Source organism: Populus euphratica, unplaced genomic scaffold (genome assembly GCF_000495115.2).
Source record: "Populus euphratica unplaced genomic scaffold, PopEup_1.0 scaffold75.1, whole genome shotgun sequence".
In the NCBI taxonomy this organism is placed as follows: domain Eukaryota; kingdom Viridiplantae; phylum Streptophyta; class Magnoliopsida; order Malpighiales; family Salicaceae; genus Populus; species Populus euphratica.
Window position 1 is genome coordinate 2,032,164 of NW_011499866.1, and position 15,115 is coordinate 2,047,278.

General features: G+C 30.5%; 1 protein-coding gene and 1 long non-coding RNA gene across 3 annotated transcripts; one reads left to right on the forward strand and one right to left on the reverse strand.

Annotated features, from left to right (window-relative positions):
- Nucleotides 1-548: 548 nt before the first annotated feature.
- CIPK12 (CBL-interacting serine/threonine-protein kinase 9-like) lies at nucleotides 549-5,950 on the reverse strand. 2 transcript variants are annotated; one of them, XM_011027086.1, is made up of 15 exons: nucleotides 5,540-5,950; nucleotides 5,315-5,377; nucleotides 5,144-5,215; nucleotides 4,941-5,048; nucleotides 4,701-4,781; nucleotides 4,346-4,399; nucleotides 4,129-4,254; nucleotides 3,950-4,039; nucleotides 3,639-3,761; nucleotides 2,055-2,162; nucleotides 1,578-1,694; nucleotides 1,395-1,451; nucleotides 1,098-1,172; nucleotides 883-953; nucleotides 549-806 (listed from the first exon to the last, which is right to left on the reverse strand). In XM_011027086.1, exons 1-15 carry the CDS (start codon nucleotides 5,714-5,716, stop codon nucleotides 800-802), a joined length of 1,329 nt encoding a protein of 442 aa, XP_011025388.1. In that variant the 5' UTR covers nucleotides 5,717-5,950; the 3' UTR covers nucleotides 549-799.
- A 5,082-nt stretch (nucleotides 5,951-11,032) lies between these two features.
- On the forward strand, nucleotides 11,033-11,764 carry LOC105126266 (uncharacterized). Its single transcript, XR_842381.1, has 2 exons — nucleotides 11,033-11,155; nucleotides 11,283-11,764. It is a non-coding gene; the product is annotated as an uncharacterized LOC105126266 (long non-coding RNA).
- The last annotated feature ends 3,351 nt before the right edge of the window (nucleotides 11,765-15,115 follow it).

Sequence of the window (15,115 nt, forward strand, 5' to 3'; positions counted from 1 at the left end):
TTTTTTATATCACTAGAAGACATTATATGTGCTACCTACCATGCATAACGTCTCCCACACACTAGTGTATGTTAGACAAACACCAACAACTTTTGATATTTAAAAATTATAAATTATATGGTAAATTACATTACTTTCAACCAAACTAATAATTAGAAAACAAAACCATGAAAAAAAAATATGCCAATACCTCTGCTTCAATGGCTTAAATGTTTTGTCCTTAAGGCCATATACGTGATCCTTTTGTATTCTAAAAAAGACAAAAAACAACTATACCCCTACAAGTGTTGTTTTTATTTTTATCCCAAGGTTATTTTTATTCTTTTATTATTCATAAATATATTGAATAGATACAAATATTCTCAAACAAATCCATAATAACTAATACATAGTATGAAAAATCAAAATTACTGCTAGTTCGAAAGCAAGCAACTTATCTTGAGAATAACAAAAAAGTTATTACATAATAGTGGTGAATAGAAAAATATGAGAAGGGATAGAATATTTTTGCCATTGTTTTAGATGTTTTGTAATTTGATATGTTCTTCAAGTCAAATATATTTTTAAAATGTATCTAAATATAAAAATAAACTGTCTTAGATTACAGGTAAAGGCATTCTCTCCCAACATAACAAACACAATCTAATTCCATTTCTTCCATTGTACCGCATATTAGTTGAAACCACCACGCCAACCGTTCAAAGCTTTCACATTGCTCATATATACTCTCAAATTTGATGTGCAATGATCTAAAACAAATATCAAGAATAAAGAAATGGACCCAGTAGGAAAAGTTCTGCTATGGCCTGCACAAGAGAATCGTGAGCTGCACTTCATCAGAGACTCGTGCATACGTGCAGAGTAGAGGCACAGAGAGTTTACCTTAATCCTTCAATAGTTTGATCAGATTTCCAGACTACATCCTTTAAACCTGACGAGAAGCTCTTGTAGAACTGCCACATGATGAGAGAAATGTATACGATATTAGCCAACCACAAACTTGGCGCATTAAAACTCTTCCATCCTTCCAAAACGAATGCATCCAAAACAAAGGATTTTTTTTTTTTTGAGATACCGAAATTCGAATGCTGACGTACCTTGTGAAACTCAAGCGTATCGCCACCAATTTTCCGCAGCTCCACCATGTGCAAAGAAGGAGCTACCTCAAACACCTGAAAGTCCAAAAGAAACAAGTTGTCAACTTCCATATGCTGTATCAAGTATTTGAATTGATGCACAACCATTAGCGTCCCTATCAGAGGACATATATGGTTCTGATAGGGACATCAGAGCATGGAAAAACATTATTCTTCACACATTAAAAATGATTTTCGACTTCATTCTGAAGGGATTCAAAGGTATCTTACAAGCACCATGGATCAACTCAATGTTACCTCAGTAGCTACGGAGAGTTGGCCCTTCCTCCCACTTTTGTCACCTTTCAACTTCATCTGGAATTAGTTTGGAAATAAAACCATTCAATTTCAAAAACAGAATCATAAATATAAAACCTAGAAGTTTAGGTCGATGTGTAGGTTTAAAAACGGGGGGGCATGGCAAAAGGAAGAAACCATTACCTTGTAGTTTCGTTTATCGACATTAAAGCCCAGAGGCTTTGCAGCTTCCTCAATTCTAGACATGATTTCATTTGCAGGGCTATGAGAAGCAATATGGGTTTCTCGTTTCACAACACCCTAGAACAAACATAGAGAGGCAAAGAGAAGCATTTAGGTAGCCATTGTGAGTTTTAACTTCGTTAGAAAGAAGGATCACAAGGCGAACAGAACAGACTAAACAGTAATTATTAACATGATTATGGACAAGGGTTGGGTCAGGTCTAATTCAAACTAAGGGCCAAAATTCTGAAGACTCTTCAACAAAGAAAGAAAGAAAATAGAAATGGTCTGTGCATAGACAATGCCTTGGCAAACCATTGCTCTTCCAATTTACAAAATTTTGCAACCATAATACATCACTTTCACATTAGTGGCACAACGAATTGCAAATTTTAAATGCAATGACCAAAGTGATGAAAGAAATCTAATTATACGTACTGCCTGCTTCCCGAACAAATTATCAAGGCTAAATCCCTGTGTTCTAGAAATAAGCTCGAAAGCATTCATTGACACTGGTTTCACCTTCCTTTCTGTCACAAGATGTTCCTGCAAGGTAAATAACTAAAATTAGAACTCGTTCTGGAAATGTATTTGCCATTTCAGGTTGTTGATTTGCAATGTCATGCGTTATAATCTATTTTTGAATTATTTTTTAAATTTATTTTTTTTTCAAAAATAAAATAAAGATTGCCAATGTAGAAAAAATATATGGAGGAGAATTTTAAAAATATATAAAAATCAAGCTGTAATTTTTAAGAATATTGAAGGACTAATTGTATTTCATTTGTACTCAAAATTGAAGAAATAATATGGTTCCAAGGTTAAATTAAATGATTATTGGATTAATCCATATAAGAAATTAAGTCCAAGAACATAATTAAATTTTTAATAGGCCAATTTGATTTAATCATGAGCCAAATTAAAGTTGTTTATGTTTAAGAATTAATTTGGATCTAATTAAAAGATTTAATTAAGTGCAAGGACTTAATTATATTTTAAATGGATCAAATTAATTTTATTATGGACTTAATTGGTAAAAAATTAAGTTTTGGAGCCCAATTTAGGCTTAATTGAAAATATTGCAATTTTAAGAAATCAAATTTAATTTTTACCAAGTCAATTAATTGAAATTAAGGGTAAAATCATAAGAAAATTAGAGTTTTGAGATCAATTAGGGTCAAATTGAAAACTTTTACAACTAATGATCATTTTGCAAAATGCATCAAACTATGAGGATCTAATTGACAAAACCAGGATGAAATTTAAAAAACATAAAAGTTTAATAGTCAATTAAGGATTAAAATGCATAAATCTGAGATTAATGACCAAAATGAAAAAGGCATTGAACTCCAAGGTTAAAATTGAAGTTTTCCAAGGATTTAATTGTATGAAATAAAAAGTTTAGAGTCAATTAGGGATGCAGTTAACATACATTGAAAGGTGAAGGATTAAATTGAACTGTGACAAAAAAAGAACCAAACGACGCGAAAACTATTTATTATCTTTTTCATTATTACCCAAAAAAGCTGTTAAATGGCTATTTTTTAAATACATTTAATACTTCATATCTTCATCAAATTTAACATAGCACTTGAACCAAAATAATCACTTGACATTTCTCTACAACCAAGTATAGTTCGTTTAGACCTACAACACACCTCTTTTGAGGCATGAAAAGTTTGACAGCATGCCCACATTGCCCTCGTGATATCATGGACACAAGCAAAAGCCCAACAAAGTCCAGTGCCGAGCATTGAACATATAGGATTAAAAGGGTATTTGAATGAAAGGTAGCTTGTATTTTTTATGAGTAAAAATCATGTTTTTATAGCTTTTAAAAATATGATTTATAATTAAAATGTATTATATCTTTTACAAAAAATTACCATACCTCCAAGCCAAACAGAGTCTCGACATTCTGAGTGCCCTTCCTTAAAGGGTCTGCAGAAGTTCGGTACCAAGACATTATTTTGACGCCTTGTCTACGGTAAATTAGCTAGCTTTTGTGATCAAAATTCTTACCTTTGAGTCATTAAAAACAGCATCAACATCATCTATATTTACATCCTCTTCCTGTTCGAATTGCGGTGGCTTATATCCTTTCTTGAACCATTCATCTTCTAAAATTTCAGAAACTGTTATCCTCTGTGGAAGATGCAATCATAATATTAGTGATTATGAGCATACGATTGAGACAACATAGCCACCAAGTACCGCATTAGGTACTTTATACGCTGATTCTCTAACCACACTAATAACAGGTCCAGAAGCAAACTCAAAACGAATGAGTAAATTTAATGTACATACAACAAATAGAAGGATCTAGATCTCACTGTAAGAGGTTGTGGGTCAAGAATGCGCTTTATCAGTTTCTTTGCACCAGATGAAAACCACGATGGAAATGTGAAATCAGCTCTGCAGATCTGAAATTACTTTCTGACATGCATTGGTATGCATATGGAAGGTTTCTAAAATTAAAAAACGTGAAAAAGAGAGGGGTTAATTTACTTACTTTTCTGTACAAAACCACAAGACTTGACTCGGAAAAAGGTAAGAATCCAGCCATAAGAACATAGAGAATGACCCCACAAGACCATACATCGGATGCTGTGCCATCATAACCTTGGTCTCTGAGAACCTGGAAAGAACAATAACATATGCAATCAACATAGTAGCAGAGAAATGTATTATCTGATAATTCTAATTCTACCAAATTAAAGGTAAAATACCTCAGGTGCGACATAATTTGGTGTTCCACAGGCAGTGTGAAGCAGCCCATCACCCTAAAATTAGAAAAACAGAGGAAAAGGTTTGCCTTCATTGCTTTTTATTGCAGAAACGATCAATTCCCAGCAGTACGCTTTTAAATAGTAATCAGTTTCGATGGTTCAAGAGAAAGGGGCCAGTGTCTTCATATACAGAACGTTATGTATTAATTTTCATCATATAAATGTTGGGAAATACGCAATAAATCCAAGTATCAAATAAGACACTTCTTAAAAAACTCAATCCACGTAGAGAAAGCTGCTCCTGTCTACTTAAACGTACAGGATAGGATGTAGGCAATAATCAGATAAGGCTTACCCGCAATTGTTGTGACAGCGCACTCAATCCAAAATCCGAAACTTTAAGAACACCGCGTGAATCAAGAAGAAGGTTCTCAGGCTGCACAAATGCAGAGTAGCCATTAATGATAAACAAGTAAACTCCTGGTTGAACGAGGCCAGAATCGTGTGAGTGTGTGTAGGTACACATATTTCTTGACACACCCGCCGATCATCAGGAAAATGAACATAGGAAATCATGCAAGGCATTTAGGAAAACCTTCAAATCTCTATGGAAAACGCCTCTGCTATGGCAGTAATCCACGGCTTTAATAAGCTGCTGGAAATATCTCCTGGCTTCGTCCTCTTTAAGTCTCCCGTGCTTAGCCTAGGAGCAAGGAAACAAACAAATAACCTTTTTTAATTACGTGGTCAGTGCTAACAACTTAAAAACATCAATGCACAAGAAAATGGACTCCTTACAATTTTGTCAAAGAGCTCTCCACCCTCAACAAACTCAATGACAATGTAAATCTTAGTTCTACTTGCCATGACCTATAAATATGTGCAAGTAGTATTAGTAACATCAGTCGCATACATATAAAAATCTCAAGAAATATATCCTTTTTTATTATTATTAAAAATCGCAAGTACCTCGAAGATTTTGATGACATTTGGATGTTTAATCAGCTTCATTGTTGATATTTCTCTTTTTAACTGCCAACAAAAATTATATATATAAAAGAAAAAACAACGCAAGCAGTTCTCTTAATCATTGATTCAAAATTAATAAATCATCATAATTAGAACACTGCTATTCCCACGGCACAGAAAGTGACAGAACAGAAGTTGATAAAAGACTAGCATTAATTATCAGACCTGTTCGACCATCTTGTGACGGAGGACTTGATCACGGTCGAGAATTTTAATGGCAACAACATCACCGGTCTGAACATTTTTAGCGACCTTGACCTTGGCGAAGCTCCCTTCACCAATGGTCTTGCCTAACTCGTACTTTCCTACACGTGTTCTCGCCGCCGGTACCTTGACACTCATGATTAGTTATTTTCTTGTGTTAATAATAATTCAATTTGTCAGATTAATCGAGTTTGTTTTTGTTTTATATAAATGGAATGGTCTTTGGATTAGAGGCGGAGGAGGAAGAAGAAGAAGGAAATTTCGAGGATGGTGTGATGATGCGGGTCCATGAGTGGAGAGGAGAGAATGCTATCTAACGTCCGTACCACAGTTCAATCAATTCACTCGGTTTCCGTGGCTTTCCATTATTTTTGGTAATATTTGTTTCCTTTCCTTTTCTTTCTAAGAACTCGGAGGCTTCTGTGGAACTGGGGAATTTACGTGCTCATCCCTTGCATAATCTTAACTCTTTTCGAAATCAAATTATAAAATGGGAAAAATACATATAGCCTAATCACTCCTTATTGGAGATGTCTAAAATATGTTGCGATTCTCATCTAAATTAGCAATGTGGTTTCTTTTCTTTTCATGTTCTCCAGATTAGAAAAACAGAGCAAATTATTAATTAATATTTTTATTTATACTTGAATTGTGGATAAATACTCAAATATACTACTCAATAGTAATTTGATTTTTAATACCAAATATAATTTGTTAATTTGAATTCTACTGTTTAAATTAGATGGATATAATTTATTATGTTTGAAAATATCAATCAATGATTTATAAATAACTCAATAATAAAATTTCTACAACTAGATTATCCTCTTTAAAAAAAATAATTATTGATGGCAATCCACGTATATGTGTATATGCTTCTTGCATGTGTATTTTTTTAATTAGTAATATAAAACTATTTCTAGTTTAATTCTCATTTAATAATTTCATTTTAAATTAAAATATTTTTTTGTATGGTATCAAAATTTTAATTACCATTATAGGTATGAATCATATGATCATATTATTTTTAATTAATTTTAAAATTAAACATAAAATAATCCATAAATTTTTATAAGTTTTAAATTCAACTAGATTTTTTGCTCCCCGTCACACATCATTTTTTTTTAAAAAAATTGAATATAAAGCTTTTTTTTATTTTTATATAAAAAAATTAAATTTAAATTGAAAGGTTTATATAAATATTGAAAAATAATTGTAAAATAAGATATTTATTATAAATATAAATAACAGAAAAAAATATTAATAATTACTACAAGTAAAATTTAAAAAAATTAAAAGATAATTATAAATAAAGATATTTGATTTGTATTATGAGATATTTAGTATAATTTGTTTATTAAAATAAATCTTTTATTAAATCAAACAACAATATAAATAGATATATATTAAAATAATTAAATAAAAAATATTATTTAAAGTTATACATATTAGAAATACTATATAAAAATAAAATTTATTCATATAAAATTTATATATATAAAATAATTTTAAAAAAATATATTATTTAAAGAGCCTGCAAAACTTGTGGTCGGCTTCGAAAGGGTTTGAAGTCACTCTCGCATGGGAAATTGGTGGACTACATTTTGGCAACTCGTCCTCTGTTTTGTCCTTCATTGATTTCAATTTGCAGTTTATAATGTTACTTTCTATGACGTCTCATGGGGGGCTTTGTCCCATAGAGGTTTTTCTCACGAAGATAAAATGACCCTGAAAAAACATTTTTTTTAAAAAAAAAAAAGAGGCCCTGGTAGGGGTCTAAAAATCTGAAGTGTTTCTGTGACTTAATTATTGGACTCGACAGCATGATATATGAAGTGTTTTGAAGTTGAATAATAAGTTGTTTTTTAAAATTATTTTTAATATTAATACATCAAAATAATATAAAAATATTAAAAAAATAAAAAATACAAAAATACAAAAATATATTTTTAAAATACAAAAACAAATATAATCGTAATATGCTAGATTGAATTATTGGATATTATAATTATAATTATAATTTAGATAATTATACTGATTTGTTTATAGCCTAATTATTATTATTTTATTTTGCAACTATTTTATTACAATTTAAATGCTTGATTAACATAAAATTTAAAGTAAAAAGAAAATGGTGAATTTATAATGTAACACGAACACGCAAACATCCTCCAGTTTCTTTTTTCAATTCCCTCCCCTTTCTCTCTTCATATCTCCTTTGTTTCAATCAAAAGACAAAAATTGCATCCAAATTCATTATTGATCAAACAATTATTTCTCCACTAGTAAGATTCGTCATCTGATTAGTTGAGGGTAAGATTTTAGAAAATTTCGCAAGATTTTTGCCGAAACAAACCTAAGATTTTTACTAGCGGTGAAATAGCCATGTTTATCGATTCCAGAGCTGATGTCTTGTACCATCGCAGATGACGCTTTTCAAATGTGAGAACCAGCATCTATTGGCTTCCTCTTCAGCTTGTTTGACAAGGAGATGGTGGTGGAGTGGTATTTGAAAGGGAACTGGATTGAGAAAGAAGCTGAGATTGATGGATCCGGATTAAAGAAACTCCAAAATGAAACCAAAAATTTTCTTCAAAATAGACCCATCAAGAACACTCTTTAGACTTGATATCTTGAGCTTAAAGTACAACAAAAGATAAAAGATATATATATATAAAAAGAGCTCAGGCTACCGCGCTGGAGCCCAACACCCAAAAACCTGGTTTAGATTACTGTCCAAACCTATGTAAGGCACACGCCTTGCCGGGAGTACACCCAACGTTTATAGTGCTAAGCATGCATCCTAGCACTCTTGTGAACTTGGGTTATTGTTAAAGGGTCTTGTTTCAAGGATAAAATTAGAGATAAAATAATATCTCCTGGTCAAATGAATTTTATAAAAAAATTAGAGAAACAATTTAGGAAGCCCTTCATCGTGCGAAAACAACATGGTTTGTTCAAAGAAATTTGGTTTTGTACAGGAAATCTTGGTTGTCATACGGGCAAAATTTGACAAAGTAAAGGAAGAAGTGAATTTAACCTGGCAATAGTGAGTGAAATTTTTATGATTTTTGTAACCAAAACTCTTTTTCATAGAAAAAGGAAAGGAAAAGGACTTTTTTAGGTTAGAGATGGAAAATTTTATGTTATGATTTAGTTAGTGTTATGATTATTAAAAATCTATAATTAGCCTATAAAGTTTTAAGGTACAAAATTAATTATGCTAAAAATAAAATATTATCATCTTAAACATCTTTTCTAAAGATATAATGTATTGTTAATCTTGTTTTTTTATTCATGATAGTATGATAGCTTATTGGGCCTAAAATATCACTAATCTACATAATTGAATAAGAATATATCTCCTACAATGAATTAGATTTTAGATGGATGAAATGAGTTCAAACCTAATTTTTTTAACATCTGATTTATATATGTGAATCTTAATTATTATTTTTTTGATAGTGTTTAATGAAGGATGTGTTTTTTGTCAGTTATGGAACGCGAGAGAGAATTTAAAGTAAGAAAAAAAAAAAGGGTATAGTTTTTTTTTATCCCAACTGATATAATAATTAAATGTTTTTTTCATTATCATTTTTTTATATTATTACTAACAATATTTTTTACCGTATAAGAATGAAGTTTTCTATGAGTTATATTGTTCAAACATATTTTGAACATTTTAGAAGAGACCTTTATTTTTATATTTTAAAAGTTTTTTTAAAAATATTTAAATTTTTTATTTTAAATTAATATATTTTAAATATTTTTAAATTATTTTAATACATTAATATTAAAAATAATTTTTTAAAAATATTATTAACATTTATTTTAATATAAAAATTATTTAAAAAAATAATCACTGTCATATTTGTCAAACACAAATAACTACTCGAGGGATGGATGATGGAAGCTCGACCCAAACGAGCATATTAGATCTGCTGATTTTCTAACGGGCTCAGTCATATAAGAAAATCTTCTCTCCGTTTGATGGGCCTACTCAACTTATAAACTTGAAGTTTATAATGGGCTGTTTAGAGCTGGAATTTGGAAAGGAATTAGAGTCCATAGTGAACAGTATGATGGGTCCATAGACTTCTATTCTTGAAAAGGATTTCGCCATCCACAACCCGGGCCAACGAATCAAGTTCCTCGCTTTGAGAGTTCATATTATGGTTTTTTAAAAAATAAATTTTAAAATTTTTTATTTGGTTAAAAATTAGATCTTTATTAATAAAAAAAAATTATTTTATCTCATATAAAATCAAGGTTAGAAATATGTGTGAGGTTCAGTGAAAAAATAAATATTCAGTCAACCCCAAGATTTATTTTCTATAATTAGACAAAAAACAGAAATTACCATAATACTAAACATTCTCCACCTATCAAACTTATGTCTCCCCGCTCATCGAAAGAAAAAGATTCGACAATGTAAATATTTTTTTCTTAAATTTGAAAAATGGAAACAGTCAGCATACCTTTCGAAATTATAAAGAAAGCTAACAATGTTACAATCTCAAGTAAAGCAAAGCATCCCTATATATGACAGGCTAAGATGCAGCCTGTTACAGCGCTGCCGACAAAATACATTTCTATTACAGAAGACTTCGGTATAACCTCGAAGGTCAAATGCAAATGGTGGGCCTAGACCACTTCAGTCACTTAATAAAATCCTCTTGTCGTTGCACTCCACCCCAACTCCATCGGTAAAATCTACTCGGTATAGTGAGTTTATGATAGTGAGTTGCATTAGAAACTGAGTTAATCTATTAAAACAGAAATCGAGTTAATAAAAATGAGTTTCTCCTTTTCTTCTCCCTTTTGCAGATGATATATAACATTTCATTTACAGAGAAATTATTTTCATGGTAGTCCTAGCATTGACCGTCTCGAGAGGGGGAAAAAAACTAGTATAAATCAGTATAAACAGAGTGAAGCACCGAGTAAAAAAACAACCGTTCGAGAACATGGAAAGCACCTTACGTTATTTAAAAGAAGAACCTTGAAGATTGAAAGCCAATTAAATTATCATAATCAAAGAGGAAATAAAGATTATGATTTTGAGGATTTATTAAAGTGAACCCGCCTGTATACTGGAACTAGCAGCCAGCTATCAAAACAGGCACCAGCCACCAGAAAAAAAAAGGCAAAAGAATCTACCCCAGATAGCTTCATCGATCACAAAGAGTTAAAACTAAGAAGCAATCATTTTCTTCTTTGAATACGGAACAACTTTTATAAAAACTAAGGGAAAGAAAACAAGACGTCACGTTGATTCTAGCTTTATTACCAGTAACAGTGTCACTTGAAATAATATTTTTTTTTAAAATTATTTTTAATATTAATTTATCAAAATTATATAAAAACATTAAAAAAATCATTGTAAAAAATAATAATAATTTTTTAAATATTTTTACACCACAAAAACAAGAAAGCTATTGTTAGTGATGACTCATGAGGTCTTGCTTTATTAACGATTCCATCATATCACTGCATTCTCAGTTTCGTTCTGCTAGCAACTCTTTAATTTGTCTTTAACAAAAAAAATATACTCCGCCGATTCTCATTCAAAGTAAGGTATGTTTCTCTATGAAGTTGTTACCCTTGGCACTGTCTTTGTATATAGCTTGTTATGCTAAGATATATATATATGATAAAATGATAGTTCAATCTTTCTCTTCTTTTCTTCTTTCCTGAATTTCAGCCACAGAACTGGTATTGGTTGATGGGAAAGTTCAAGGAAGGCAAGCATGAGGCAAATCAAGAATATTATCCCGAGAAGATTATGAAGAAATGCGTAATTTGTTTGTGTTCAATTTTGGTGTGTGTGGCAGGAGGAACACTACTGCTTTGGTGGGGTTATGAATATCACCCAACAAATAGTCAGCTGTGGATGGTGCCCTCAGGTCTCATTCTGTTGGTTACTCCTGTAATTGCTTGGGTCGCTGTTGTTATCTCTGAAACCCGTAATTGTAAGGTAGAAGATGATGACTCTAAGACGAATGAACTTGTTGTTTAGGCAGGTGACTCGGCCGATGCTGAAAGAAACTATAAAAAATGGCAGTGCGGTTTTGATTTATCAGTATTTTAGTTGGCTACTTGTTAGAAACATGTAGGTTTTACTTGTGCAGCATTTGCCTGTATGATTACAGTAGAAACCATAAAGCAAAATTTATGCTGACGTTATTTTCCAATTTTTATGAATTTAAAAATTACGAGGCAGACTCGAATTTAAGTTAACCCTCACGTGTATGTTAAGAGTCTGTTTGCTATTATAATTATTATCGTCGTTGTAGTTTTAAAAAAGTAATTTAATAAAAAATAATTTTTATGAGATTTGTTATAAATTTTAAAGTATTTAGTTAAAACCACGGTTACAATTATGGTTGAAAAAAAAACAATTTGTTATGTTTAGTTAATATATTTTTTGTATGAGGTTTGATTGAAAAACTATTGAAAAGTACATTATAATTATACATACATAAATAAATAAAGGTAAAATATTGTTATTTTATAATTATGATTACATAACAAAATGAATAATCCTTGTATATTAATAAAAGTTTTTCATTGTCCCATCAAATTATTTGCAATTCCATCTCGTACAAAATCCATACATGAAGGCTGTTGTGATCCTCGAATAACTGAGGAGGTACAATATTAGATAAAAAGTCATCTGGAATAAAATTGGGATTGCGATCATACTCGGAAAAAACCTCATCATCTTGCGATGCCTTTCTAATATAGTTATGTAGTGCCATTGATGCAACTACAATTTCAACTTGCGTTTTATATGCATAAATAGGCATGTTTTGTAAAATTCTCCACCTCTGTTTCCATGCCCTAAAAGAACGTTCGATGACGTTGCGTAATGATGAGTGTACATGGTTAAATACTTCTTCACAACCACTTGGTTGTCCACGACGTCTAAGTTCTTGTAAGTGATACCTCTCGCCTTTATAAAGACCCAAATACCCATGCTCATTGGAATATCCAGCATCAACCAAATAGTATTTCCCTGCAAAAAATCAAAACATGCTAACTTATTACAAAACAAAAAAAAAATTGAAAATTTTTCAACCAAGTCTTCAATTTATTTTCAAATTACAACCTTCTGGTGGTTTTGAAAAATTTATATTGTTATTGTTAATAGCCTCAAGAAAAATACACGTATCATGTGCACTGCCTTCCCATCCTGCCTACACAAACATGAATTGCATATCAAAACTACAAGCAGCTATGACATTTTGTGTTGGTACACATTTTCTCTTAATAAATAGAATTTGATTATTAGCTGATATATAAGCACGAAAATATGTGTCATCAATTGCACCTACACAATTCTACATGCAAACAAAAAAATCATAAACTTTAATAAAATATTTCATGTTAAAAAGAAATTCATCTTACCTTGAAATATGACATATTTCTTGGATTCATTGCAATTTCTCTTGGTGTGCTCGTAAATTATGGATCTACTGGTTTTATGACTTCTACAACAAACAAATATAATGATTTAAAGACTTCTTTGAAACATCTACTAACTGTTTCACCTGAATATTGAAATCTCTCTTGCACTTTCCTATTTGACGCCCTTAATACTATTGTAAATAGAAACATTGCCATCATTTCAATAACACTCATTCTTCTTAAAGGTTTTAATCTATAATGCATTTCTAAATCATTGCACAGACTCAACAAAGTGGTTGTGACCATCCTAAACATGTTGACATATCATTTCCAATGACCTCTTAAAACCTTATTCAACCAACGCATCCCTGTGTTGTATGAAATCATGCATAGTTCTTTGTGCATATAATTAATATAATACATATTTATAGTTTCAGATGTGCATATAATTAATTTTTTCATATTAAACTACCTCATTAAAATAAATTCGTCATCATCTTTATCATCACTTTCATCGTCACCATCACCGTCATTGTCATCATCATTACTATTGTTGTCGTTGTCGTCGTTTCCATTACCATCATCTTCAACATCAGCAACTGAGGCACCATTACCTTCACAACTAGGTAAGTAATGTGGTCTACATTTCGGTTTATTACATTATCATAAGCGTCATCAAAATCTTTATTAAATATAACATTAAACCGTGAGTCATCCATTCCTTCAATTACATGTCAAATAAAAAAATGGTATATTGTTAATAAAATACTACAAATAATTACATATCATTCATTTAAAAAATATTTTAATAAAAGAATTTGTAAGAAATTATTGACTACGTATCTTTAAAGCCAACAAAGAAGGTTTTCCACTTGCTTATATAAAATGTAATTGAGAGGTTTGTTTTGAAAGAAGTTATGTCGTTGGAAAAAATGAAACACATCTCCTTCTTTATATAGAAAAATATAAATGATATCTCCAGATCTTTTGAAATATTATGCTTTCAAAAAAATTATTTTCTGCCATATATGAGTTGTAATACGTACATGTATATGTTCTTTTGTAAGCAACATTTTCAAACTTTCAAGTGATTCCAACAAAACTAATGTCCTCTTCAAATTATTGATGATGCTTTGGCCCCATTTTTTTACTTCTATTATTCTATATTTTTTGTCCATATATGTTTTTAATTGCTATACTCTACAACCATCACATGCATCATTTTTTTCCATTTATATTTTTAATTTCTACACTTTGCAACCATCACAATCACATGCATCATTTTTTATCTTAAACTGTTTTACCATTTATTTTTTGCTACTGTAAATAGTTAATACTGACAATTAATTTTTCAGAATTACATTGAATTTAATTCAGCAACTAATCTCTGGAATATTAATTCAGAAAAAAAAATTAAATAGAACTCAACAGTCTAATAACCAACGTTAAAAATCCATAAATATACTAACTAATCTTTGAAATATTAATTATGGAAAAAAAAAACGCTCCTTGACAATCCGATAATCAACATACAATGTTGATAAATACACCGACCGATGTCTTAAATATAAATTTTTTGAAAAAAAACCTACAACACAATAGTTTGCTACCTCACATCAACATTGTAGAAATAAATACAACAACAGTAAAAAACTAACCGTAATAGATGAGCTCATCTCTCTCAACACCAAATATGGAGTAATATAATGACTCAAACAAACTTTAGCAACTGCAAACTACTTTTCCAAAGCTGTCATCACATTATCCTTAAAAAATAAAATAAATAAGTATACTAAAAATGTCATCACATTATCCTGAAAAAATAAAATAAACAAGTATAAATAAATTATTGCTCATGTTAAATAAAATCACATAGTTCATTTAGCTAGCACTTGAATTTATTCAATTGATTAACATTTAAAAAATTAAAATCATACCATGTAAGCTATGCACGTTTACTTTGTGCATACATTCGCTGCAACCATTTGAACTTTTGTTAAAGAGTACCCATACTGTTCCACATTTCTCGTTTCCTTCTTAAACCAAGATAATCCGTAGCAAAGTCGTGAAAATCATCATCAACCGAAACTCTAAAAATTAAGTGTAGCTTAGCCATAACCTCGGAAA

Coding starts and splice junctions, on each gene's coding strand:
- CIPK12 (XM_011027086.1), bottom strand. CDS start 5,716: ATGAGTGTCAAGGTACCGGCGGCGAGAACACGTGTAGGAAAGTACGAG. Junction 5,049..5,143: donor GAGAGCTCTTTGACAAAATT/GTAAGGAGTCCA, acceptor CCTTGCTCCTAG/GCTAAGCACGGGAGACTTAA. Junction 2,163..3,638: donor CTGTTTTTAATGACTCAAAG/GTAAGAATTTTG, acceptor TTTACCTTGCAG/GAACATCTTGTGACAGAAAG.